The 27,805-nt window shown below is 34.6% G+C and overlaps 2 protein-coding genes and 1 long non-coding RNA gene across 4 annotated transcripts in view; 1 reads left to right on the top strand and 2 right to left on the bottom strand.

The window, feature by feature from the left end:
• The first annotated feature begins 568 nt into the window (after positions 1-568).
• LOC132117805 (growth hormone secretagogue receptor type 1-like) lies at positions 569-4,978 on the top strand. The gene is made up of 3 exons (XM_059527112.1): positions 569-1,073; positions 2,948-3,404; positions 4,338-4,978. The coding sequence occupies exons 1-3, from the start codon at positions 774-776 to the stop codon at positions 4,634-4,636; spliced, it is 1,056 nt and encodes a 351-aa protein (XP_059383095.1). The 5' UTR covers positions 569-773; the 3' UTR covers positions 4,637-4,978.
• A 2,304-nt stretch (positions 4,979-7,282) lies between these two features.
• LOC132117806 (uncharacterized) lies at positions 7,283-7,924 on the bottom strand. The gene is made up of 2 exons (XR_009425848.1): positions 7,858-7,924; positions 7,283-7,700 (listed from the first exon to the last, which is right to left on the bottom strand). It is a non-coding gene; the product is annotated as an uncharacterized LOC132117806 (long non-coding RNA).
• A 1,915-nt stretch (positions 7,925-9,839) lies between these two features.
• Positions 9,840-27,805, bottom strand: part of camta2 (calmodulin binding transcription activator 2) — a 70,127-nt gene continuing 52,161 nt past the window's right edge. Inside the window, exons 12-23 of one of the 2 annotated variants that reach the window (XM_059528527.1) lie at positions 26,343-26,503; positions 19,355-19,539; positions 19,194-19,272; positions 18,641-18,875; positions 14,654-14,946; positions 14,398-14,564; positions 13,955-14,165; positions 13,796-13,867; positions 12,466-12,486; positions 12,148-12,341; positions 11,996-12,070; positions 9,840-10,266 (exon numbers count right to left, since the gene is read on the bottom strand). In XM_059528527.1, the coding sequence (XP_059384510.1) occupies positions 10,212-10,266; positions 11,996-12,070; positions 12,148-12,341; positions 12,466-12,486; positions 13,796-13,867; positions 13,955-14,165; positions 14,398-14,564; positions 14,654-14,946; positions 18,641-18,875; positions 19,194-19,272; positions 19,355-19,539; positions 26,343-26,503 (1,748 nt within the window). In that variant the 3' untranslated portion in view covers positions 9,840-10,211. The remainder of the gene's footprint in view (positions 10,267-11,995; positions 12,071-12,147; positions 12,342-12,465; positions 12,487-13,795; positions 13,868-13,954; positions 14,166-14,397; positions 14,565-14,653; positions 14,947-18,640; positions 18,876-19,193; positions 19,273-19,354; positions 19,540-26,342; positions 26,504-27,805) is intronic. The other variant, XM_059528528.1, reaches the window with a different exon arrangement.

Consider the following 27,805-nt stretch of genomic DNA (forward strand, 5'->3'; position numbering starts at 1 on the left):
TATTTATTTAAAAAAAAAGGTATTATGAATATTTTTATTATGCATTATACATAAAGGCTTCAAGTAAAGTGTTAATTATTACATAAGTTACTACAAATAGTAGTATAGTTCACATGCAAATTTACACAATTTAATTGTTTTAATGAAAATGCAAAAAAAATCTATATATCATCAAATAGGTTTCATTGTTGAAAGAATAATGCATGATTTAAAAAAAATATATATATATTTTAGGTAGTTCATATAAACTTATACAGTGCTACATAAATAGGTATAGTGTACTTTACATGCATATTGACACAAATTACTTTACAATTTTTTTATGGCATTACTGTAATAAAAGTGTTTTTTATTAATTATAAGGGGTTTGATAGTTCACAAAAGTCGTACATTTTTAATATTTTAAGTGTTTCACACCATACTATAAACTATAGTGATACAAAAACACTACTATAGTTCATACGCACTGTACTTACTAGAAGTAGTTACATATTAACTAATGTAGTTTCTCATCTTCAGAGTGTTTGGTATCTTTGATCTTGAGGTGAGTCTGTGTGTGTCTGATGGAGAGATCGGCGTGTTCCTCCTGTGTTCCTCTGAGTGTGATCGAGTGGATTCGATCAGTTCCTGTGCTGCTGGAGGTGGCACTGATGTCCAGCGGTGGGCGGCACAGAACAGGAGCACATTCAATAACCGTCCTGCAGCTCTGAGCCGTGTAGAGCGTGGTGAAGATGAAGGAGCCGTGGCGGCTCTGAGCTCTCCTCCAGAGAGAGATGGACGTGCTGGAGGCTTCTGGAGCTGGTTCTGGAGCTGGTTCTGGTTGGTGTGGGAGCTGTGGGAACCGATCAGACTGGGAGGAATGGGAGGACCAGTCGCTCTTCACCGACACTGAGCTGGCGGTGTTAACGACGCTGTGTGTGCCGCTGCTGCTGCTCGGCCTGCTGGGAAACGCCCTGACCATTCTGGTGGTGTGGCGACGCCCACAAATGAGAAGCACCACCTACCTGTACCTGAGCAGCATGGCCATATCAGACATCCTCATTCTGCTGCTGATGCCTCTGGATCTCTATAAGGTAATCGAGGGTTGACGTGCTGTTAAAAAAGCTTGCATGTCGCCAACTGTATCATGTGACAGATCACCTTTGGTTGCCACTGCAACTTGTTGCTGGTCATTTGTATATCATTAAGTTCTTACGTATTTCCAATAGTCGAATTGCTGCTAATCGATGACAGGTTTCTGTACGTGTGTGTAGGCATGTATTATTAGTTTTATTATTTTCCCTCGCAATTTTACCTTTCTATCTCACAATTCAGACTTTTCTTGCACCTCTGAGGGAAAGAAAAATTGCAACATTGTCTCACAATCGTGAAAAGAAAGTCAGAATTGCGAGAAAAAGTTGCAAGCACTTTTTTTTTTTATTCTGTGGCGGATGCAAGATATAAACTCAAAGTTGAAACTTAAAATTGCTGGAAAATTCAGAATTGAGACATTGGACTCATATTTGGGTTGAGTTTATATCTCACAGTTTTCATTTAATACATCTCATAATTCTGAATTTTTTATCTCAAAATTGTGACTTTATATCTCACCGCTCTGATTTAAAAAAAAGTCAGAACTGCACGAAAAAGTCTGAATTGTGAGATTAAAAAGTTGCAACTACCATACATTTTTATTCTGTGGCAGAAACAAAAACACAACAGAATGAAACTTTAATTGTGAGAGCAAAATTGAGAATTATGAGTTAAATTCTGACTTAAAAATTTCATAGTCTGATTTTTTTTCTCAAATTTTGTTTATAACTCACAGTTCTGACTTTATATTTTTATATAGCATTAAAAAAAACATCTGAATTTTGATGAATTGTGAAAAAAAGTAATTACAACTTTTTTCTTTATTTACGATATTCACAAACTCTTAAATTTTAGGAAAAAAGTCAGAATTATGAGATATTTTCAGAATTATGAGTTCATATTAAGCAATTCTGACTTTTTTCTCATATAAAGTTGCAAATAATATAAACTCGCAAATCTCAGAAAAAAGTATATTGCGATTAAAACATTCTTGAAATTGTGAGTCTTTTTCCCTCAAAATTCTAAAATTATTTCTCAGAATTCAGCTTGTTTCTACCACGTAATAAACAATTAAAAAATTTGTGTCTGACACTTCAAACTTTTCATATCAGAAATGCTAATTTGCCTCTCACAATTCTGACTTTGTTCCCTGCACGGGATAAAAAAACTAAAACTAATTGCAACTTTTTCTCAATTCTGATTTTCTCATATAAGGTCAAAGTCACAAGATATAAACTTTCAGTTCTTAGGAAAAAAGGTCAGAATTGTAGTTCAGAATAGTTCAAATATTGCAATTATGATTATGAGATTATAATTATGACATTATAACTCGCAATTCTATTTTTTTTTTATTCCACCGAAATAAAAAATCGTAATTACGACTTTTTATATGAAAGTTTTTAGTTGCGAACTTATTTGAACTTAGTAGTTAAAATAAGTTGCGAATTTGTCTCTCACAATTCTATCTTTTTTCTCAGAAATGCAAATTTATATCTTTCAATCCAATCAAAATTCTGAGTTTACATCTCGCAATTCTGACCTTTTCCCACCACGGAATAAAATAACATAATTGCAACTTTTTATCTTACTTTTTTCTAATGAGTTTATAACCCAAGATATAATTTTACAAAAAATAAAAAGTCAGAATTGTGAGATAGGAAGTTGCAACTACTTTATTAATTAAATTGTATTCCCATGGTTAAAAAACAAGCTTCCACCTCAATCAAGTGTGAAATTCGAAAAGCTTCTGTAGCTACACGGAATGTGTCTCGTAAGTGACGATCTGATTTGTCATGAAAAGCGATGCACTTCTGTCTTGTATTGTGTATTAAACATTGCTGGCCTAACATTTATTAACGTATGTTTGCTTTTGTAGCTATGGCGGTTTCGTCCGTGGTTTCTAGGCGACGCCGTGTGCAAGCTGTCGATGTTCGTGGGAGAGTGTTGCACGTTCTCGTCCATCCTGCACATGACTGCGCTGGGGGCGGAGCGATACCTGGCCGTGTGCTTTCCCCTCCGCGCGCGCCTGCTGGTCACCAGGGGGCGTGTCCGAGCGCTGATCGCGGGGCTGTGGGGCGTGGCCATGCTCAGCGCGGGGCCGGTGTTTGCGCTGGTGGGGGTGGAGCAGTTTGAGGGCGGAGCCAGCGAGTGCCGCTGCACACAGTACGCACAGACCTCCGGCCTTCTGAAAGCCATGCTGTGGCTCTCCAATCTCTACTTCATCTGTCCGCTCACCATCCTGTCGCTCCTGTACGGCCTGATTGCCCGCCGCCTGCACCTGCGCGCGCACACACACCGAGACAAAACACACCGCCAGACCCTTCGCATGATGGGTGAGCATTACAGAGAATAATACAAGTAGTTTTAAGATCTTTAAAGGAGTAGTTTGAAATTATTTACTCAGTGTTGATTTATTATCGAGATGCTATTATAGTTTTTTAATATTATTTTACATTTATTTTTGTATTTTTTGTTTTACAGTTTTAGTAGCTTAGTTGTGTGGTTTTTCCTATTTATTATTTTTTTTTGTTTTACATATAAATATATATAAATTACATTTAAATGTATGCATTTAGCAGACGCTTTTATCCAAAGCGATTTACAGTGCTAACAGTTTTTACCTATCATGTGTTCCCTGGGAATTGAACCCACAACCTTGTGCTGCTAATGCTCTACCATATCAAATATATCTATATAGTTTTATACATTTTTTGCACTTTAGTTTGTTATTTTAGTACACCAAGTTAAACTAAATAAAAAATTTGATGCTTTGGCAACTAGCTGAAAATAAAAAAAATATTTTTGATATATTTGATTTAATTTCATTTAACATTTAATTGATTTTGAGATTTTGTTTTGTCTGTTTCTTTTTTAGTTATTGTTTTAAACTAAATGAAAATTAGTTGCTTTATTTTACTTCAGTTTACATTTTATACCAAGTAACAAAAAACTTTTTTTTTTAAAATATGTCTTTGATTTTATTTATTTATTGTTATTTTGGTACATCAAGTTAAGCTAAAGTTTAGCTCTACATATATATTAATCTTTTTTTTTCAAGTAACATTTTTTTATTAGCTACAGTATTGTTTTTATTTTCTATATGGTTTAAATTTAAAAAAATCTTGTTTTAGTTAAAACTAGTTTATATTTATTTCAATTGGTTTTTATGGCTTTGGTTTTAGTTAACTATGCAGCCAAACAATATGATGTTGTGCAGTAAATGAAGCCCCTGAAGTGCATCTGAATGTTGTGTTGTTTTGTCGCAGTGGTCATTGTGCTGGTGTTCATCTTGTGCTGGCTGCCCTTCCACGTAAGCCGGACGCTGTTTTCGGTCTCAGACTCCAGTGATCAGCTGTATTACATCAGTCAGTATTTCAATCTGGTGTCTTTAGTGCTGTTTTACGTCAGTGCCGCTGTGAATCCTCTGCTGTATAACATCATGTCTGCTCGCTACCGCGCCAACGTCCTCGCCATGCTGCGGCTAACAGTGGGCTCCACGGACGAGCTGCGCCACAGGGCCCGCACCTCTCCACTCACTGCCTCTCACTCCAGCACACACTTCTGACCACGTGTGTGTGTGTGTGTGTGTGTGTGAGGCGTGACACAAACTACAGGACTCTGGAGGAAACTACTGAGGTTTGTTAAAGCCACAAGAATGCACTAATTGTGTAACTGTAGGATCTGGCCAAGCATGTTTATGCTCACTTTTTGCATTAATTCATGTATTTAGAGTCAGCGCTGTCCTTCGTGTGTGCTGCATATCAACAACAGCACATCTACAAATGGATGGCGTCACTGAGCTTTTCAGCAACACTATATATAACGCGTCTGTGTGTGTTTTTATTGTATTGATTGTGTTGGATGGGGTTTGTTTCATATATATTGAATAAAAGGCTGTTCTTTGTGACACTGTGATGTTTTATGAAAGCAATAGTGTTTGAGGGATTAAGATGATGCTGCTTTTATGGATCTGCACATACATGTTAATGTCAGGAAAATTACTTTATGATTTCTAATTTTAACTAGTTGATGTGCTCTGTATTTATTTCTAAGGTATTTTTATTGATTCCAATGTGGGTATACTGTACTGACAGCATATTATAACATTAATATTCATTCAAATAAGAGTTTGTGTTTTTATATTTTATTGTAAATTTGCAAACAAAGCAAAAATTTAATCTAGAGTTAATGTAACTTAAGAGTGGTTTAAAAATGCTAAAACTAATAAATTATGAAATTAAATGTTTTAGAAATAAATAAACTTAAGCCATATAAATAAACTTTAATTGAACCAGAAACCAGACAGAAATATAACCAAATAGAACAGAAATAATAAAAATTAATTGAAGTGAATATTTTGTTTCTGGTTCATTCTCTAGTAATAATTAGAATGTAATAGCCTAATCATTTATTTTTGGAAACTGCTATTTTTTAAATTACAATACGTATTTAATTAGAAAATAGCACTAATCAGCGGCCTGGAGGTGAATCAGAATTACTTAATGAGAAATTAAAATTAAAAACTGATCATTTTGAGAACTATGAAAGACATCTTCAGGGTTGAAAAACGACATGAGGGTGAGGAAATGAAGACAGGATTATAATTTTTAGGTGAACTGTCTAAAACTGTACGAGAGGACATTTTTATTTAATGACTATTATTATATCTGCCCACAACAACCGAGATAAAATCTAGCGGTCGGTGTTAGCATGATATATTAAACAACCTTTTACCTTTTAATCAGGACGTTTAAACTCAAAACTATGAAATATAAAACTTTTAAAAAGCAGAGAAAAATAGCATAAATCCACAAATCGCTTTCGTACCTCAGAATTCCTTTTTTGTTGAACATTTATCGTTGAGGCGAAATACTCCTGCTTCTTCCTCTCGGAAAGCGCGGCTATTTTACTGCGCACGCGCAGAGATTGTTTTTTTTTTTTCAGTCTCCAATTATTTTTGCTATATGATGCTGCCAAGTGCCAACTATAATCTTGATTGATTTTCGCACATTTTTAAATAAATTCCTCACAGAAATTGCTATTTTGCGTTTTTATAGCCAACAGTAGACTTTAATTAGTATACATGTATTGTCAAATGACTGCATTTCCGTGTCAATCCCATAGACTGTATAAAAACATGTTCATTTTTACTGCGAACAAGCTCGAGCGCGATTTACGACTGATTCAAAACTGAATTAGGAAGAACATTGATTTTAGTTTAGTGGAGCAGAATTCAGAGGCAAAGTGTGGAAAAGTATGAAAAAAACTACTGCTCAAAAGTTTGGGATCAGAACGATTTTTAATATTTCTTCTGCTCATCAAGACTGCATTTATTTGATCAAAAATACGGGGGGAGTTAATATTGCGAAATATTATTATGATGTAAAATAACTATTAAAATCTATTTTAATATACATTAAAAACTAATTTGTTTCTGTGATTTTCAGCAACTTTCCTCCAGTCTTCAAATCACATGATCTTCAGAAATAATTCTGATATGATGATTTATTATAAGAGCCGAAACTGTTGTGCTGCTTCAGATTGTTTTGGAACCTGTGATACTTTTTTCAGGATTATTTGATGAATAAAAAGTTTTAAAAGAGCATTTATTTAAAATAGAAATCTTTTCTTACAATATACACACACAGTTTGGGGTCAGTATAGCTACATTTCTATTCTTCAAAAAAATAAATAAGAAATTAACATTTCTTATTAAGTTTCTTATTAAGAAATTAAGTGTTAAATTGATAAGAAGTGATAGCAAAGATTTATATTTTGAATAAATGCTGTTCTTTTTAACTTTTCATTCATCAAAGAATCCTGAAAAAAATATCAAAAACAATATTTGTCAGCACAACTGTTAATAATTCTAATAATAAATCATATTATTCTGATTTCTGAAGATCATGTGACACTGAAGACTGGAGGAATGATGCTGAAAATACAGCGGAGCATCACAGAAATAAATTACACTTTATATTATATTAAAATAGAAACCATTATTTTATATAGTAATAACATTTTGTGAGATTACTGTTTTTTCCTGTATTTGTATCAAATAAATGCAGCCTTGATGAGCAGAAGTCTTACTGATTTATTCATTTAGTTATTTTATATTGTCTTCAATCTGTCGAGAAACTAACAAGTGTATATTCATGTGTCAGAAAGCAAAGGGCAAACTGAGAAAAACAAACACAAAACGACACTTGACTTGAGTTTGAAGAATTTTAATGAAATGTTATGAAACAGCCCCGAAAGAATGAATTTATACAGTAGAAATCAATTCAAACATGTCCATAAATCTATATTCATAAATAAAGTCACATCAGCAGTACTAAAGGCCCGTGAGTGGAAATATGAACAAAAACAGAACTTCATGCAAACGATAAACACCAGCAAGCAAAGACATGCTGAAGAATTTCATGTAAATATAAGCGTGCAATCCGTACAGAGAATAAATTAAACATTTCATCAAGCATTCTTAAATATATTTGCAACAGCTCTTTATATTGTACAGTATTTACAGACTAATGCATACAGGTCTGAATCGAGACAGAACCTGCAGTAATTTAGTTAGAAACACCTCAAGGCACATTCAATAATATCCATAAAACAGACTCAAGAAAATCCTCCTCCCGTCTAATGATACCTAGTGATGCGTTTTTATCACAGAATTATAGAAGATTACTTACGACACATAATAAAAATATAGTAATTGCTAATATTCATCCCACAATTCAGAATTATTTACATTTAATAACTTTTGTTTGAGAGATATATTGTAACATATAAACTGATTGTGAAATAAAAACATGTATATCTTTATTCTGTGGCAGAAACTAGCTTCTGAACCGCAATGTGAAAAACTAAATTTCAAGGTGAATCTTGGATCTATGGAAGAGGATTATGTCCAAGCGACAATAAAAAAATTAAACCATCTTGAGATTAAACTCGTTAAAGTTCATGAAAAAATGTCTAAATAAAATGTTGAGAATAAATTCATCAAATTACAAGAAAAAATGCTGTTTCAAGAAAAAATAAATTTTGAGAAAAAAAGTTGTTTTGAGGAAAAACTCAAACTTCGAGTAAAAAAGTCAAATAAATTAAGTGAAATTACTCAAAAATTAGCGCAAGTAGTCAAAGATGTTATTTACACGTAATATTTTTAGCGATGTGCTTTTACACTAAGTGAAAATAGCTTTTCTGTTTATGCTGTGGAAAAGAAGATCTTTAAGTCTTTATAGTAATTAGATGCTATTTATATCTATATTTATAGTGGCAATACTATTTGCACCTCAGTATTGTTGTATATTAACAGGATGCAGTAATAATATAAAGTGTAAATTATTTTATTAAAATTACTAAATAGAAGCTGCCTTACTAGTAGCTAACCCTAAACCTAGCCAATTAATACGTCATTATTAAACACTCGTCAGGCAATTAATTTCCACTTTTATATGGATAATTGATGTAAAAAAATGAACAGTAAGCTTTTTTTTAAGTAAGAGTTAGTGAGTTTTTTTTTCTTGAAACACAACGAAAAAGTATGAGATCATTCTCAACTTTTTTACGCGATATTTAACACGTTTTTTGATGAAACACAACAACTTTCTCAAAATGTTATGATTTTATTCTCAACATTTAATTTTGAAAGTTTTCCTGAAATGTAATTAATCTCGCATTATATTGACTTTAATGTTGATGATTTTATTTTTTATTATTGTTTGGCCCTAATCCTCTTCTGTAGAGAAACATAATTTAGAGAGAGAACTGCTTTTGAGAAAGAGAGAAAAAAATGTGAATTTTCTTTTGAGAGAGAAAAACATTTAGGGATAAAAAATAAAATATAAAAATTATGAGAATTTATAATTTACTTTTTTTTTTTGAGGAGACAAAAATAATAAAATAACAAAAATGCTGTGGATTCACACACACTATCTCACTAGTTTCACGTGAACTCGAAAAATCAGAAGATTTTGACTCGTCTTTACAAACGACGAATCAAAATGATTTTATATGATGCTGCTGAAAGAGCTCAACGTTTGATTTATATGCTTTACTGAGGTTATATTCATTATATTTAATAAAGATAAACAGTAATAATATTAGATTCGCAATCATGTGTTTGTCACTAGACAACGTTACATTTCTGCCATGTGTTTCCATTCAACGACAATTTAAGACTTTGGATACGGCCACGACCTTCATTTGTTCGTTCTGTCATTTATAAAATATGTCTCCAAGAGATCAATAAATAACTTCATATTAACACAATCAGCTGTGTGTTTCTGATCATACAGTATATGCGAGAGTAGATGCTGTTAACATTTATATAGAGATCCATTAATACAGAAAAACATTCCCAACATTCAGGAAAGCTGAACATCAAAGTAGTGTTTCAGCAACGACGGGAAAGAAGAAGCCAAAGAGAAACCTCTGTGTGTGTGTGTGTGTGTGTGTGTGTGTGTGTGTGTGTGAGTGTGTGTGTGTGTGAGTGTGTGTGTGTGTGTGTGTGTGAGTGTGTGTGTGTGTGAGTGTGTGTGTGTGTGTGTGTGTGTGTGTGTGTGTGTGTGAGTGTGTGTGTGTGTGTGTGTGTGTGAGTGTGTGTGTGTGTGAGTGTGTGTGTGTGTGTGTGTGTGTGTGAGTGTGTGTGTGTGTGTGTGTGTGTGTGTGTGTGTGTGTGTGTGTGTGTGAGTGTGTGTGTGTGTGTGTGTGTGTGTGAGTGTGTGTGTGTGTGTGTGTGTGTGTGTGTGTGTGTGTGTGTGTGTGAGTGTGTGTGTGTGTGTGTGTGTGTGAGTGTGTGTGTGTGTGTGTGTGTGTGTGTGTGAGTGTGTGTGTGTGTGTGTGTGTGTGTGTGTGTGTGTGTGAGTGTGTGAGTGTGTGTGTGTGTGTGTGTGTGTGTGTGTGTGTGTGTGAGTGTGTGTGTGTGAGTGTGTGTGTGTGTGTGTGTGTGTGTGTGTGTGTGTGAGTGTGTGTGTGTGTGTGTGTGTGTGAGTGTGTGTGTGTGTGTGTGAGTGTGTGTGTGTGTGTGTGTGTGTGAGTGTGTGTATGTGTGTGTGTGTGTGTGTGTGTGTGTGTGTGTGTGTGTGTGTGAGTGTGTGTGTGTGTGTGTGTGTGTGTGTGAGTGTGTGTGTGTGGGGTCAGGTGGTCAGTCCTTTGTGCTCCAGCTCTTTACTCTGTTTCAGCTCCTTAATCCTGCAAACACACAAAATTATAATATTTAATTTATCTGAACTAATTTGCATGCATTTTCAGCAAATAAATCTGAAGATTGAAAAAAGCCAGGTTCAAAATTGTAGTTTGATTTTGTTGTCATATTAGAGCTAAAGGTTTTTACTAAGAGAATTTTGGATTTCTGTTTTTATCAGTCCATAAATCAGAAAAACGCATTTCACCATGTTTTTAGGAGTAAAATGTTGTATAAATCAGTGTGAATGAAATATGAACAAACCCCACGGTAAAAACCTTCAGATTATAGAGAGGAATAAAACTCTAAGTGTTGGTGTGTGTAAGTGCTGCTGAAGTGGAGAAACAAACTCAAATGTATGCATTTTTACAATGTTTTTTTTTTTTTATGGATAAAATGTTGCATAAAATCTGAAAAAAAAATAATGTATGAGCAAATCCCTCATTAAAAACCTTCAGATTACAGAGAGAAATAAAACTGTAAGTTTTGGTGCATGTAAGTAAAGCTGGAGTGGAGAAATAAATCTCACAGTCTTTAAAGATATGCATTTTTACCATGTTTTTAGGAACAAAACGTTGCATAAATCTGTGTAAAATATGAACAAACACCTTAGTAAAAACCTTCAGAATATATATATATAGAAATGTATTCAGAATAAAGTTGCTGCTGCTAAAGTGGAGATACAACCTCATTTTGAGTCACTGAAATCTACAAATGCAAATAGATGAAGTGCAACAATAATTTTGAGATACATTTTTGTATCTACATTTTGAGATACAAACTCATTTAAAGTTGCTGAACGTAATAATTACTTTTTCAGTTGTATAAATTAAAAAAAATCCTTATATCTTTACTCTTAATACTGCAAAAAAATGCAAAGTTTTTAAAGTTTTAAATAAAATAAAAAAACATTTCTAAGTGTTAAATAAAACTAAGATTACTGCAGTACATTTTACGAGAAAATACTATTTCAGTCTTTGTACTTCAAAATTTCATGTTTAACTTAAACCCTCTGTTGCTCTTCAGTAATTTTGACAAAAGAAATTGTACGTTTAGAACTATTATTTTTTTCTTTAACTTAATCTAAATGGTACAAAAGTTTTTGGCCCTTGCTACATGAACAAAAAAAACTTGTTTAGATTTAAGTCTTTGATTTTCTGTCACAGTTTAAGAGTAAAACATGTTTTGGAAAATATTTAATATAAAATTAGAAAATATATATTTCATATAAAATAAATAGTAAATGTATGTTCCTTATATAAATGCCCAAGTGATTTTAAGATTTTACTCATTTTTAAGACTTTTTAAGTTGCTCGGGATTTAATGGATAAGAATAAGATAAGGATAAAAAAATGCACAAATGAATAATATAAAATAAATAAATAATATTATTTAACTAGTAAAATGAAAATACATTAGATAAATGCACCTGTTGGTTTTTTTTTTCATTAATTTCCATGACTTTTTCAGTCATTCACGATTTACTAGAGAAAAATGCAAGATAATGATTTTTTAAAAATAAATAAATAAATAATACAAGTTATTAACTAGTTAATTGTATGCTTATGTATAAATGTCCATGTTGCTTTAAGATTTGTTTAATTTTCATGAGGTCTAGAAATCACTTTTAAAATGAGGCTTCCCCATAAAGCCATGTTCTCCAGGACTGTGTGAATCCTGGTTCTTCAAAGAAACCAACTAAGTATTTTTATCTTCAGGGCTCTGGTTGAACTGTACCTGTGTCTGCAGCGTCTGAGGAAGCGCATGATCTTCCGCGCCGCCTGATCCTGTTTCTTGGTCAGGAACGAGCCTCTGAGATAAACAACGAGAGTTTAAGCATTACATCACAGAATGTATTGATATATAAACATCTGCAGTGTGCGTCTCACTTGAGCTTGGTGTTGAGGGCCCCGGGGCCGCGCGGGCCCTGCTTGACGCGCTCGTACTCTTTATAGCTGCGGTAATACTGCTGGATGAGGACGGCCGCTCGCCGAGACTGCTGGAACTTCTTCTGCTCGTAATAACTGCGGAACTTACTCTGGATCAGTATCGCCGCCTGCGTCATCTTCTTATAGAGTGCATACTGGAGGAGGAGAAACACACACTAATATATAAATACTGCAGGAGGACAACACAATATACACAAACACACACATGGACACACACCGCACAGAGGAAACTGTGTAAGCAGTTTAATTCGACATTACCTTCAGTGCTATCCATGTTAGCTAGCATGAAATTAAACGAGAAACAGGAGGAAGATCAGGGATACAGCAACAATGCTAACGTGTTCGCGAAGACACACACACACATTCACAAACACACACTCAGAAGTTGAACGGTTAGTAACGGTTTGTTTCTTGACATGTGTGTGTTTGTATCTACTAGCCATATTTTGAGAATGAATTTGTACCCAGAAGTGAGCTAAACCTGACTAAATCTCACACTGCCTTGTAAAAATGGTATAAAAAATTAATTAAATGTTCTCAAGGAAAGACACCCTGGCTCAGTTCTGCTTTCAACATGCTTTCCCAGTTGATTGATTACATTAAGAATTGGAAAAAAATTGTATTCTGAAATGTTATACTTAAATATGCAAGCCAATCAGTGTCTAACTAAATATGCACTAATTTGAATAAATGTCTAGAACAGAAATCTTAACATTGGTTCAAAGTTATTGTCTGATTTTGTTGACATTTTAGAGTTAAAGGTTTTTTGGATTTCTCTATTTTCTCACTCCACAAATCAGAAAATAATGTAAAAAGACCGAAAAAATGCATTTTTACCATGTTTATAGATATAAAATGTTGTTTAATTCAGTGTGAATGAAATATGAACAAACCCCACGGTAAAAACCTTCAGAATATAGAGAGGAATAAAACTGTAAGTGTTGTTGTGTGTAAGTGCTGCTGAAGTGGAGAAAAAACTTTTTAAAGATATATATTGGAATTGAAATCTGCCTTTTTACACTTTATCTATTTGCGTCTGTAGATTTCAAATACACTTCATATCTTTAAATGTTTTCGGCAGCGCTTGCAAACATCAAACTTAGCAGTTTTATTCCTATATATTATGAAGGTTTCTATGATTTCAACTCCAAAAATCAGAAAATACGGTCAATGGACTGAAAAAAATACATTTTCATGTTTTTGAGGAATAAAATGTTGTAAAAATCTGTATAAACGTAATATGAACAAACCCCACAGTAAAAACCTTCAGAATATAGAGAGGAATAAAACTGCTAAGTCTGGTGTCTGTAAGAGCTGCTGAAGTGGAGAAAAAACTTTTTGAAGATGTGGATTGTAACTGAAATATACAGACGCAAATAGATAAAGTGCAATAAAATAAATACTCAAAAGTGTTTTTTAGATTATTTATTTCCACTAGTCTGGGAAAATAATAATAATTAAATCTCTAAATTAACCAGTGCATGAAAAAAATTTTTCGCCTGTAATGTCTTGCATTATAAGTATGTAGAATGTCCTCATTCAGACAGATAAGAATACATGTATGTGTGTGTGTGTGTGTGTGTTGTACCTGTTTGTATTTGCGGTAACAGCGCTGTATTACTGCTGCAGCCATGTCCTGCTGCTCCTTTAGCCTCCGCCCCTAAACACAACAACCAATCGTTATCAAATCAGACACACACACACTGAGTCAGTCAGTCGTCGAGTGTGTGTGTGTGTGTGTGTGTACCTTGTATCTGCGGAAGGCGTTCTGGATGACACGTGCAGCTTCATACAGCTCTCTCTGCTCCGTGTCCGTCAGTGTCAGCAGGGCGAAGTCTCTCTCCATCCTTCCATTGGCTGAGGCGTTCAGAAACTCCGCCCACGCCACACTGCTCGGGGGGCGGAGCCTCTGCAGCGCCAAATCACTGAGGAGCGAGGGAGGGGTGAGACACCGACTCCTACACACACACACACACACAGAATAGCATTAGACAAATGTCAAACTGGACTACAATTAATTTACTAAATACTGTGCTTTATTGTTTAAGTAATAGCAGCACTCACTTCTGTATTATACATAAATGTCTTTACTGTCACTTTTAATCAATTAAATGCACCGATTTTTAAATCTTACAGACCCCATGCTTTCGTACACTAGTGTACAGGTGAATGTTCTTTGTGTCTATGTACCTGTCGATGTTGTCGAGGTATGTGGCGAGCCATGGCATGGTGTCGTGAATGGCAGGATTGTCCCGCCTCTCTCGCAGCGGTGACTCCGCCTCCCGGTTAAACTCCTCCTGTTTGATTCGCTCGGGCGTGGCCTCAATGATCTGCTCGGCCAACGTTGCCATGTCAACCTAACAACACAACATTGCAACATGACCATGTTCATTCACCGTGAGGGGGCGGAGACTTTAATTCTCTGTCCAATCAGAGCTGCTCTCACCTGAAGGACCTCGTCAGACAGGAAGTCCTCGTTCTCGGCGTTCTCACTGTAGTTGAGCAGCTCGTCGGCGAGCTCCGAGTGAAGCGACACGGCCGGCAGGGAGGGGCTCGAGGCCTCACAGTCCATCAGGAACAGTGAGTCAATGGAACCAGCCGGGGGCGGGGCTGAGAACGGGGAGGAGGGGGAAGAGGCGGAGTCCATGGGGTCAGGAACAGAGCCACTGGAGTAGGCGGAGCTTGGGGAGGGAGAGGGCGGGTCACTGGGGGAGGGGACACTGCTGGACGAGCTCAAACCTGAGAGAGAGAGAGAGAGAGAGAGAGAGAGATTTTTTGAATATAAAAATGTAATTTTAATTTAGTTTAATTCAATGAAAATATAATAATTCAGAAAAAATAAAACTAAAAACTATTTTATGGGCCATATTATTGTTACCATTAGAAATTAAATTATCAACGAGTTCTACTGGACATGCTTTTTGAACATAAATTTTGTTTTTGTTTTATTTAATTAAAATGGAATTCAGAAAATTCGAACAGAAAGCACAAAATTTGGGCATTCGTTTTGAATATAAACTGTACATTTAATTTTGATTAGTTTAATTAAAAACTAATTTAGAAAAATCAAAACAAAAAACACAATTAAGGAAAAATATAAGAGATTTGATTAAGATTTTAATAAAATATTAAACTGTCATAAAGTTTTATGAATTTGATTAGACCATCCATAATGCAAAAATGAATTTTTAATGAATTTAAAAGTAATTTTTAATATTATTTGAAATAATTAAAACAGAATTTGAAAAGTTAAAACTAAAGCACTGAACAAATAAAAGGTATTGCTGTATTGAACTGCTGAACATTCGGCAGAACACACCACATGATATTTTCCCGGATTTCTATTATACAGACGTTTTACTGAACATTGTTATCGGAGGAGCAGCGGCGCTGATCAAGCGCTTCAGGACGCGCAGACGGGGAAAGCGAGCGGGAGCGCTCGTCAGACTCAGGAAGCGCGGATTTCGAACGCCGTTGCCTAGCATCCATCTCGCAAATCTCCGCTCTCTACCCAACAAAACGGATGAACTCCTTCTGCTTTCTCGGACAAATAAGGATTTCTCTCACTCTGCTGCTCTGTGTTTCACGGAAACCTGGCTGAATGACGCCATACCGGACAGCGCGCTCCATCTGCCGGGCTTTCAGCTGTTTAGAGCGGATCGCGACGCAGAATCAACGGGGAAATCGCGCGGCGGGACATGCTTTTACATCAATGAACGGTGGTGTACAGATTTAACTGTGTTAAAGAAGATGTGCTGTCCTGATCTAGAAATGCAGTTTGTCAACTGCAAGCCGTTCTATTCGCCGCGGGAGTTTCACTCGTTCATTCTGGTTAGTGTTTACATCCCTCCTCAAGCGCATGTGAGCTCAGCTTTACAGAAACTCGCTGATCAGATCACAGACACAGAACAACAACACCCGGACTCTGCTTTAATCATTCTTGGGGACTTTAATAAAGCCAATCTCTCCCGTGAACTGCCAAAATACAGACAGCATGTTACCTGTCCCACCAGAGACAGTAAAATATTGGATCACTGTTACACCACAATAAAGGATGCATATCACTCTGTTCCACGAGCAGCTTTGGGACATTCTGATCACTGCCTGGTTCATCTCATACCGACCTACAAGCAGAAACTAAAATCTGCTAAACCTGTAGTAAAGACTGTGAAGAGATGGACCAGCGAAACAGAGCAGGATTTACAATCTTGTTTTGACATCACAGACTGGAGCGTTTTTGAAGCTGCTACCACCGATCTGGACGAACTCACAGAGACTGTAACATCCTATATTAGTTTCTGTGAGGATATATGCATTCCTACCAGGACTTAACATTTAACATTCAACAATGATAAGCCATGGTTTACAGTAAAACTCAGACACCTTCGTCAGGCCAAAGAGGATGCCTACAGAAATGGGGACAGGGTCTTGTACAATCAGGCCAGGAACACACTGAACAAAGAGATTAGAGCGGCTAAAAAGACCTACGCTAAAAAGTTGGAAGACCAGTTTACTTCCAACGACTCTACTTCAGTTTGGAGAGGACTGAGAGCCATCACAAACTACAAGACACCATCCCCTTGCACTGAGGCTAATCAACGACTTGCTAACGACCTGAATGAGTTTTATTGTAGATTTGAAACCCCCAACACCCACTCTGACCATCTCCCTACACAACCATTAACACCTCCTGCAATCCCCCTCTCCATACCTCCTGCTCTTCAAATCTGTGAAGATGATGTGCGCCAGGTCTTCAAGAAAAACAAAAGAAGAAAAGCACCAGGCCCAGATGGCGTTACACCAGCCTGTCTGAAAATCTGTGCTGACCAGCTGGCCCCCATCTTTTCACAGATCTTCAACAGATCTCTGGAGTTGTGTGAAGTGCCTTCCTGCTTCAAACGCTCCACCATAATCCCCATTCCAAAGAAACCCAAGATAACAGGACTTAACGACTACAGACCTGTGGCTCTAACGTCTGTCGTCATGAAGTCGTTTGAAAAACTGGTTCTGGCTTATCTGAAGGACATCACTGGACCCTTACTGGACCCCCTGCAGTTTGCGTACCGAGCAAACAGGTCCGTGGATGATGCAATCAACATGGCATTGCACTTCATCCTGCAACATCTGGACAAAACAGGGACTTATGTGAGGATCCTGTTTGTGGACTTTAGTTCGGCTTTCAACACCATCATCCCAACAACCCTCCAGACCAAACTGACCCAGCTCTCTGTTCCTAGCTCTATCTGTCAGTGGATCACCAGCTTTCTGACAGATAGGCAACAGTTAGTGAGACTGGGGAAATTCATGTCAAACAGCTGCTCCACCAACACTGGTGCCCCTCAGGGATGTGTTCTCTCCCCTCTGCTCTTCTCCCTGTACACCAACGACTGCACCTCTAAAGACCCCTCTGTCAAGCTCCTGAAGTTTGCAGACGACACTACAGTCATCGGCCTCATCCAGGACGGTGACGAGTCTGCTTACAGACAGGAGGTTGAGCAGCTGGCTGTCTGGTGTAGTGTTAACAACCTGGAGCTGAACACGCTCAAAACAGTGGAGATGACTGTGGACTTTAGGAGAAACCCCCCTGCACTTTCCCCACTCACCATCATGAACAGCACTGTGGCTGCAGTGGAGTCATTCAGATTCCTGGGAACCACCATCTCTCAGGACCTGAAGTGGGACAATCACATTGGCTCCATTGTGAAAAAAGCCCAACAAAGGTTGTACTTCCTTCGCCAGCTGAGGAAGTTTAACCTGCCACAGGAGCTGCTGAAACAGTTCTACTCAGCCGTCATTGAGTCAGTCCTGTGTACTTCAATTACTGTCTGGTTTGGTTCAGCTACAAAATCAGATATCAGAAGACTACAGAGAACTGTTCGGACTGCTGAAAGGATTATTGGTGCTCCTCTGCCCACCCTCCAAGAACTGTACACATCCAAAATGAGGAAAAGGACTCAGAAAATCACTCTGGATCCCTCACATCCAAGTCACCCCATCTTTGAACTTTTGCCATCTGGCCGGCGCCTCAGAGCCGCAAATACAAGAACAGCAAGGCACAAGAATAGTTTCTTCCCCCAGGCAATCTACCTCATGAACAGTTAAATGTTTCCCACTTAAACTTATGCTTATGCAAAAATGTGCAATATCCTTATATTTATTTGTTACCCCTCCATCCTAGAACATTCCTGCATCTCACTCAATCCTATTCCATTATCATCTATAGCACAATTGTTTATACACTTATTTATTTGCCAATTTGTAAATCTCCTGTAAATTTTTTTTTTTTTTTTTTTTTTTTTGTCTGTGTGTTGTTGTCTCTGTTTACTGGAAGCTTATGTCACTAAAACAAATTCCTTGTATGCGCAAGCATACTTGGCAATAAAGCTCTTTCTGATTCTGATTGTGATTTGACGAAGGCTGTGTGTGTTGTTACCCGTGTCAGGGCTGCTGGACAGTGGAGACGGAGGCGAGGGTGTGTCCAGTGTGTGTTCCTGCGTCTGAGAGTGTGTGTGTAACTCCTCCAGACAGCGCGCTAGACGTGTGTGTCCTCGCGAATGTGCCACGGCCAGAGGCAGACGACCCAGAGAGTCCGGGATCCCCAGAGCCGCACTGCTCCAGCGGTACAACAACACAGCTGCGGCCTGATGACCCAGAGCACACGCCCACATCTGAACACACACACACACACACACACACACACGGGTCAGAACCACGAAACATGACACAGCACAACTGTTTTCAACATTGATGATAATCAGAAATGTTTCTTGAGCAGTAAATCATCATATTATTCTGATTTCTGAAGATCATGTGACACTGAAGACTGGAGGAATGATGCTGAAAATACAGCTGTGCATCACAGAAATAAATTACACTTTAACAGATTGTAATAATATTTCACTGTTATTTTACTGAATTTGTGAGCAGAAGTGACTTCTTTTAAAAAACATTTAGAGATCTTAATTGACTGATTGATTTGACTGTACCAGAGGTGTGCAGGAGAAATGATCAACGTTCAGAGGATCCACTTCCTGTTCCAGATCCAGACTATTCACACTGATACTCCTGATACACACACAGAGACACAAACAAACATTATTAAACACAAACGTGTGTGTGTGTGTGTGTGTGTGTGTGAGTGTGTTACCTCCAGCGTATGAGTGTGTGTATGAGCTGTGTGTATCCCTGAGCGGCGGCGAGGTGCAGCAGTGTCATCCCTCGGTGTCTGACGGAGTGTGTGAGTCTGTCTGTCTCAACGCCTCGATCCCAGCGACCACCAGCCATCATCCTCTCGCACACGGCCACGATCCTGCGCTCGAACCACAGCCCCGACTGACACACACACACACACAGATCAGTCTTTTATTTGACTCTGTTCTCAGATTTAAATCACACACTATCACCAATCTGATGGCCTGATATCATCACTTTCTGTAGTCAGCGTTTATCTCAGTCACTGTTTACTAGTTACAAAGACACTTCAGGGGAAGAACTTCCTCAAATTTAAGTTTTCACATTCAGAATTTAGATTCAGAGTGATTTAAAGCTAGATTATATTAACTGAGTTTGAGTCACTGAATCAGATGTGAAGGTGATTTCAACCTGGACCTTACATTTGTATTTAAACAAAATCAAATTAGTCTTTTTAAAGAACAATTAGCTACCAAAACTACACTAACAAGAAGCAGAAATGTTTAAATGTATCAGATGATGACGTATATTTTTACATTTATAGCAGCAGAAAGTATTGTGAAAGTCTAAATAAACAAAACTGGATCTTAATTAGATTAACGAGAAGAAAATTGAGGCAAAACGTTTTTTTGTTGTTGTTTTTTTTTAAAGAACTGGTCCATTTTGAGATTTTGTGATAGTTGGCTTTTCACATAAAGTATTGAAAGAACTACTAGTGACTAGATTCTAGTAGAAAGAAAACATCTTAAATAATACACATTGAAGTTTACATTTTATTGCACTTTATCTATTTACGTCTGTAGATTTCAATTCCAATATATATCTTTAAAGAGTTTTTTCTCCAATTCAGCAGCTCTTACACACACCAAAACTTACAATTTTATTCCACCCTATAATCTGAAGGTTTTTACCGTGGGGTTTGTTCATATTACATTTTTTTCACATTTTATACAACATTTTATCTGTAAAAAAAACTTGGTAAAAATGCATATATTTAAAGGCTATGAGTTTTTTCTCCACTTCAGCAGCTCTTTAGAATTTTATTCAACCCTATAATCTGAAGGTTTTTAGTGTGGGGTTTGTTCATATAATTGTTTTTCATATTTTATACAACATTTTATCTGTAAAAAAAAAACCTGGTAAAAATGCATATATTTAAAGGCTATGAGTTTTTTCTCCACTTCAGCAGCTCTTACACACACCAAAACTTACAATTTTATTCAACCCTATAATCTGAAGGTTTTTAGTGTGGGGTTTGTTCATATAATTGTTTTTCACATTTTATACAAGATTTTATCTGTAAAAAAAACCTGGTAAAAATGCATATATTTAAAGGCTATGAGTTTTTTCTCCACTTCAGCAGCTCTTACACACACCAAAACTTACAATTTTATTCAACCCTATAATCTGAAGGTTTTTACCGTGGGGTTTGTTCATATAATTGTTTTTCACATTTTATACAACATTTTATCTGTAAAAAAAAGAACCTGGTAAAAATGCATATATTTAAAGGCTAAGAGTTTTTTCTCCACTTCAGGAGCTCTTACAAACACCAAAACTTACAATTTTACTCAACCCTATAATCTGAAGGTTTTTACCGTGGGGTTTGTTCATAAAATTGTTTTTCACATTTTATACAACATTTTATCTGTAAGAAAAAAACTGGTAAAAGTGCATGTATTTAAAGGCTAAGAGTTTTTTCTCCACTTCAGCAGCTCTTACAAACACCAAAACTTACAATTTTACTCAACCCTATAATCTGAAGGTTTTTACCGTGGGGTTTGTTCATAAAATTGTTTTTCACATTTTATACAACATTTTATCTGTAAGAAAAAAACTGGTAAAAGTGCATGTATTTAAAGGCTAAGAGTTTGTTCTCCACTTTAGCAGCTCTTACACACACCAAAACTTACAATTTTATTCAACCCTATAATCTGAAGGTTTTTACCGTGGGGTTTGTTCATATTACATTTTTTTCACATTTTATACAACATTTTATCTGTAAAAAAAAACCTTGTAAAAATGCATATATTTAAAGGCTATGAGTTTTTTCTCCACTTCAGCAGCTCTTACACACACCAAAACTTACAATTTTATTCAACCCTATAATCTGAAGGTTTTTACTGTGGGGTTTGTTCATATAATTGTTTTTCACATTTTATACAACATTTTATCTGTAAAAAAAACCTGGTAAAAATGCATATATTTAAAGGCTATGAGTTTTTTCTCCACTTCAGCAGCTCTTACACACACCAAAACTTACAATTTTATTCAACCCTATAATCTGAAGGTTTTTACCGTGGGGTTTGTTCATATAATTGTTTTTCACATTTTATACAACATTTTATCTGTAAAAAAAAACCCTGGTAAAAATGCATATATTTAAAGGCTATGAGTTTTTTCTCCACTTCAGCAGCTCTTACACACACCAAAACTTACAATTTTATTCAACCCTATAATCTGAAGGTTTTTACTGTGGGGTTTGTTCATATAATTGTTTTTCACATTTTATACAACATTTTATCTGTAAAAAAAACCTGGTAAAAATGCATATATTTAAAGGCTATGAGTTTTTTCTCCACTTCAGCAGCTCTTACACACACCAAAACTTACAATTTTATTCAACCCTATAATCTGAAGGTTTTTACCGTGGGGTTTGTTCATATAATTGTTTTTCACATTTTATACAACATTTTATCTGTAAAAAAAAAAACCCTGGTAAAAATGCATATATTTAAAGGCTATGAGTTTTTTCTCCACTTCAGCAGCTCTTACACACACCAAAACTTACAATTTTATTCAACCCTATAATCTGAAGGTTTTTACTGTGGGGTTTGTTCATATAATTGTTTTTCACATTTTATACAACATTTTATCTGTAAAAAAAACCTGGTAAAAATGCATATATTTAAAGGCTATGAGTTTTTTCTCCACTTCAGCAGCTCTTACACACACCAAAACTTACAATTTTATTCAACCCTATAATCTGAAGGTTTTTACTGTGGGGTTTGTTCATATAATTGTTTTTCACATTTTATACAACATTTTATCTGTAAAAAAAACCTGGTAAAAATGCATATATTTAAAGGCTATGAGTTTTTTCTCCACTTCAGCAGCTCTTACACACACCAAAACTTACAATTTTATTCAACCCTATAATCTGAAGGTTTTTAGTGTGGGGTTTGTTCATATAATTGTTTTTCACATTTTATACAAGATTTTATCTGTAAAAAAAAACCTGGTAAAAATGCATATATTTAAAGGCTATGAGTTTTTTCTCCACTTCAGCAGCTCTTACACACACCAAAACTTACAATTTTATTCAACCCTATAATCTGAAGGTTTTTACTGTGGGGTTTGTTCATATAATTGTTTTTCACATTTTATACAACATTTTATCTGTAAAAAAAAGAACCTGGTAAAAATGCATATATTTAAAGGCTAAGAGTTTTTTCTCCACTTCAGCAGCTCTTACAAACACCAAAACTTACAATTTTACTCAACCCTATAATCTGAAGGTTTTTACCGTGGGGTTTGTTCATAAAATTGTTTTTCACATTTTATACAACATTTTATCTGTAAGAAAAAAACTGGTAAAAGTGCATGTATTTAAAGGCTAAGAGTTTGTTCTCCACTTTAGCAGCTCTTACACACACCAAAACTTACAATTTTATTCAACCCTATAATCTGAAGGTTTTTACCGTGGGGTTTGTTCATATTACATTTTTTTCACATTTTATACAACATTTTATCTGTAAAAAAAACCTTGTAAAAATGCATATATTTAAAGGCTATGAGTTTTTTCTCCACTTCAGCAGCTCTTACACACACCAAAACTTACAATTTTATTCAACCCTATAATCTGAAGGTTTTTACCGTGGGGTTTGTTCATATAATTGTTTTTCACATTTTATACAACATTTTATCTGTAAAAAAAACCCTGGTAAAAATGCATATATTTAAAGGCTAAGAGTTTTTTCTCCACTTCAGCAGCTCTTACACACACCAAAACTTACAATTTTATTCAACCCTATAATCTGAAGGTTTTTACTGTGGGGTTTGTTCATATAATTGTTTTTCACATTTTATACAACATTTTATCTGTAAAAAAAACCTGGTAAAAATGCATATATTTAAAGGCTATGAGTTTTTTCTCCACTTCAGCAGCTCTTACACACACCAAAACTTACAATTTTATTCAACCCTATAATCTGAAGGTTTTTACCGTGGGGTTTGTTCATATAATTGTTTTTCACATTTTATACAACATTTTATCTGTAAAAAAAACCCTGGTAAAAATGCATATATTTAAAGGCTAAGAGTTTGTTCTCCACTTCAGCAGCTCTTACACACACCAAAACTTACAATTTTATTCAACCCTATAATCTGAAGGTTTTTACCGTGGGGTTTGTTCATATAATTGTTTTTCACATTTTATACAACATTTAATCTGTAAGAAAAAACCTGGTAAAAATGCATATATTTAAAAGGCTAAGAGTTTTTTCTCCAACTTAGCAGCTCTTACACACACCAAAACTTACAATTTTATTCAACCCTATAATCTGAAGGTTTTTACCGTTGGGTTTGTTCATATTTCATTCACACTAATTCATGCAACATTTTACTCCTAAAAACATGGTGAAAACACGTTTTTCAAAAAGTGACAAAAAGTGAGATTTCTCTTCTGAAAATGTATGCAAATTAGTGCATATTTATTTATAGAATGCTTTATTTGCATATTTAAACATCGTTCCAGAAAACTTGTAATACAAAAATGTGTGCAATTATTAATGTAATCAATCAACTGAGGAAGTATGCTGAAATTTTTAACCCTATTCTTGCCTTGAGCAGATCCAATTTACACAAAATACAACGAATTAAACATCATTTATATAACTGAAAACAGTGAAGTTCATCAGTTTAACTTAATATCTCACTACAAAAAGATACTTGATTTAGCACAGGGTTCAATTGTGTTGTTTTGAACAGTTCATTTCAATTGTACCATCTAACTAGCTTGCTACATGAAAAGATGCTTAATTTAAAACTAGTACTAACTGTTTCTTAAAAAAGTTGTTCTTCTAAAAAGAATCACAATGAATGCAGATGTAGTTAGGAGGAGGCAGTAACATGACTACTTTTAGTCAGTTACTCCTCAACACACACCCTCCCTTAGTTTTTTCCCTTCTGTCTATCTTTATCACTCTCTCCGTCGTCCTCGTGCTGTATTAAGAGTGGAAAAGCTAAAAATGAATGACATGAATCAGCCAATTGGTTCTCTGAAATGACAAAAGCTTTCAAACATCTGCTGGGTTCAAACTAAAGCACTAGTTCAGAAACTACACCACTTTACCATGAGAAAGAGATGTGGAAAACCTGGACAGTAATGTGTGTGTGTGCGGGGGGGTGCACCAACATGGAAAAAGCACTATTAATATACACATACTGAAGTGATGTCACTGGCAAAGTTGACATTTCACAACTAACCCTGATAACACACTCATAAATCCAGCGCAAAACAACACACTCCACATTACTCACACACACACACTGCAGCATTACTACAATATCATTCAGACACGATTATGGTTCATTTTTTTAAAGAAATTAAAACTTGTATTCAGCAAGGATGTGTTAAATTGTTAAGAAGTGATAGCAAAGATTTATTTTGTTGGGAAAGATTAATATTTTGAATATATTCTGGTCTTTTTACATTTTAATTTATCAAAGAATCCTGAAAAAAGTATCAATATTTGTCAGCACAACTGTTGATAATTCTAATAATAAATAAGAATGATTTCTGAAGATCATGTGACACTGAAGACTAGAGGAATGATGATGGAAATTCAGCATTGCATCACAGAAATAAAATACATTTTAAAAGATATTAAAACAGAAACAATAATTTTATTTTGTAATAACATTTTGCAAGATTACTGTTGCATTTTTGATCAAATAAATGCAGCCTTGATATATATATATATTATGATTTTAAACATTTATTTATCTCAAGTAACACCTTTTTATGGTTTTAGTTTTAGTTAACTATAATAACTCTGACACAAGCTCATAAAAGGTGTTGACATGACCTTCTGGAGAATGTTCTGGCAAGTAGATAAAGTCAAGAGCTGGGTGGAAAATTAACCTCTACTTAACCAGCCACTGGGTAAGAAATATCTCCAATCAGAGAAAGCGTTAAACATTTGTTGTATTCGAGAAGATTCGAAATGTTTAAATGGAAGAAATACAGTAAAAATCTAGTGGAAATAATCACCAGAAGAATTAAACTTTTCATTTATTTATATTTACACTGCAATATTTACCTAAAGATATTTTACTGAAACATTTGAATACATATTTGAGTGATGATGCAAACATATTATTGTTTACATTCATTGTTTGAGTCTATTCAATGTCAAACAGGTAGTGAATCAAACTCTAAAATCAAATTCAAAATTATGTCTAAATAAAAAGCCTATTACAAATAATCAAATTTTTTCCCAATCCTTAATATCTTTATCGCCAGTAAATAAATCCTGAGTGTTAATGGACGAGTTTCAAGTTTAAGCTATTTTGTTGTGTTTCTATCATTTTTATTAGCTTTTCTTTTAAATATGTCCTTTTTTTAGTTTTAGTTTATTTAGTTTTAGTTATCTTAGTACTTACACTTGGCAACTAGCTGAAATAAATTAAGTTTTATTATAAGTTTTTATAAACAGGTGCTCGTACATATTTTTACCAATAAATTTCTTTAAATTATATTATTATATTAATGTCTATACATGTAAAATAAGAATAAAAATCTGTTCAAATTTATTATAGCATATCTTAACTAAAACGTTAACCAATAAACCCAATAAAAAATACTTTTAAAAATATTTTATTTTATACATTTATTTTTAAGTAAGGATTTTTTTATAGGTTTAGTTAATAATGATTTGTACCTGGTTTTCAGGAGTCAAGCGTGGAGCAGAGCTCTGGTTCCTCCACAGCTGCTGATGATAGTGAATCATGTGTTGATTCTGCTGACTGTTGTTTGACATTTCTGCCATTCTCCTCTCCATCTGCTCCAAACGCTCCAGAATCGACATCCTGAACTGGTTATCTGGAGAGAACGAGAGACAACCTGATTCACCGCTGTAATGTGACGCAATTCTGAAAGAATAAGAAGAATTGCATGAAGAAAACAAAACTGATAAATGGACGTTCTCTCCTAGAATACAGAGGAGCGCATTTGAAAGTGAATTTCTCAAATAGTTACACATTGAATTAAGTAGAAAAATAGTATTATCTCTTAAAACATACTCTAATAATCTTGTTGTATTTAAAAAAGTATATATAAGTCTTACTTTATTTAGAAATTTCTGTTATTTTTGTACTTCAACAAACTAAAGTAAAATGACAAATGTTGTCTTGGCACCAAATATATATATATATTATTTTAACTTGCACAGTAATAATTGGTGTAGAAACAATTTTCACTCAGTAATTGCAATTAAATTTCACAAATACAAAGAAATGGTTAGTAACTGTGTATTAAACTTCAATTTTGAAGTTGACATTTTTTTATTGTATTTTCTTGTAAAGTATACTTTATCAATCTTGTTGAGTTTTAGTTATTTTTATTAGTTTGTTTTTAATATAGTTTATTTGAGTTATTTAGTACTTCAACTTAAATGAAACAAAATCGAGAATTGATTCTTTGGAAATGAGCTGAAATAAAATGAGTTATTTTTGTATTATTTATTATAAAAGTAAATTGTAAAAACAAAACAGTGTAGAAAAAAATGTCATTTATAAATTGCTAGTAAATTTCAGAAATATTGACACATTGAATTAAACTCAATTTTTAAGTAGAAAGACTGAAATAGAATGATCTAAAACATGTTTTTGTCATTTTATTATTTCTTGTTTTTTATATGTCTATATAGTTTTTATTAAGTTTTAGTGTATTTGGTTTTAGTTATTTTAGTACTTCAGCAAACTAAAGGAAAATGAGAAATGTTGTCTTGGCAAATGGCGGAAATTAAACTTAAATTAAAGTTTAGTTTTTTATATCTAATATTTTTATGTGTCGTTTTATTTACTTAACTTAGAGTCAAAAAAATATTGGTATAGTAACAATTTTCAGTCATATATTTAACAAATTTTAAAAAAACACTGAAATAAATTTTTAAATTTCTGTAGTAGATAAATGAAATATTATTTTCTTTTAAAACATACTGTAATAATCTTGCTGTTGTGTTTTTGTCTTTTTCATTTTATTTATGTCTATAATTTTTATTAAGTTTGAGTTTATGTAGTTTTAATTATTTTAGTACACCAACAAATTAAAAATGAGACATGTTGTCTTGTCAGTACTTGTTTTATGTATTTCATTTTAACGAAACAAAAAAAAAACATTGAT

Source organism: Carassius carassius, chromosome 37 (genome assembly GCF_963082965.1).
Source record: "Carassius carassius chromosome 37, fCarCar2.1, whole genome shotgun sequence".
Taxonomy (NCBI): Eukaryota; Metazoa; Chordata; class Actinopteri; order Cypriniformes; family Cyprinidae; genus Carassius; species Carassius carassius.

What these genes read in the sequence shown, in the direction of transcription:
- LOC132117805 (XM_059527112.1), top strand. Translation starts at nt 774, where the DNA reads ATGGACGTGCTGGAGGCTTCTGGAGCTGGTTCTGGAGCTGGTTCTGGT. An exon ending in TGCCTCTGGATCTCTATAAG is followed by an intron (nt 1,074 to 2,947) that starts GTAATCGAGGGT and finishes TTGCTTTTGTAG; the next exon opens with CTATGGCGGTTTCGTCCGTG. An exon ending in CCAGACCCTTCGCATGATGG is followed by an intron (nt 3,405 to 4,337) that starts GTGAGCATTACA and finishes GTTTTGTCGCAG; the next exon opens with TGGTCATTGTGCTGGTGTTC.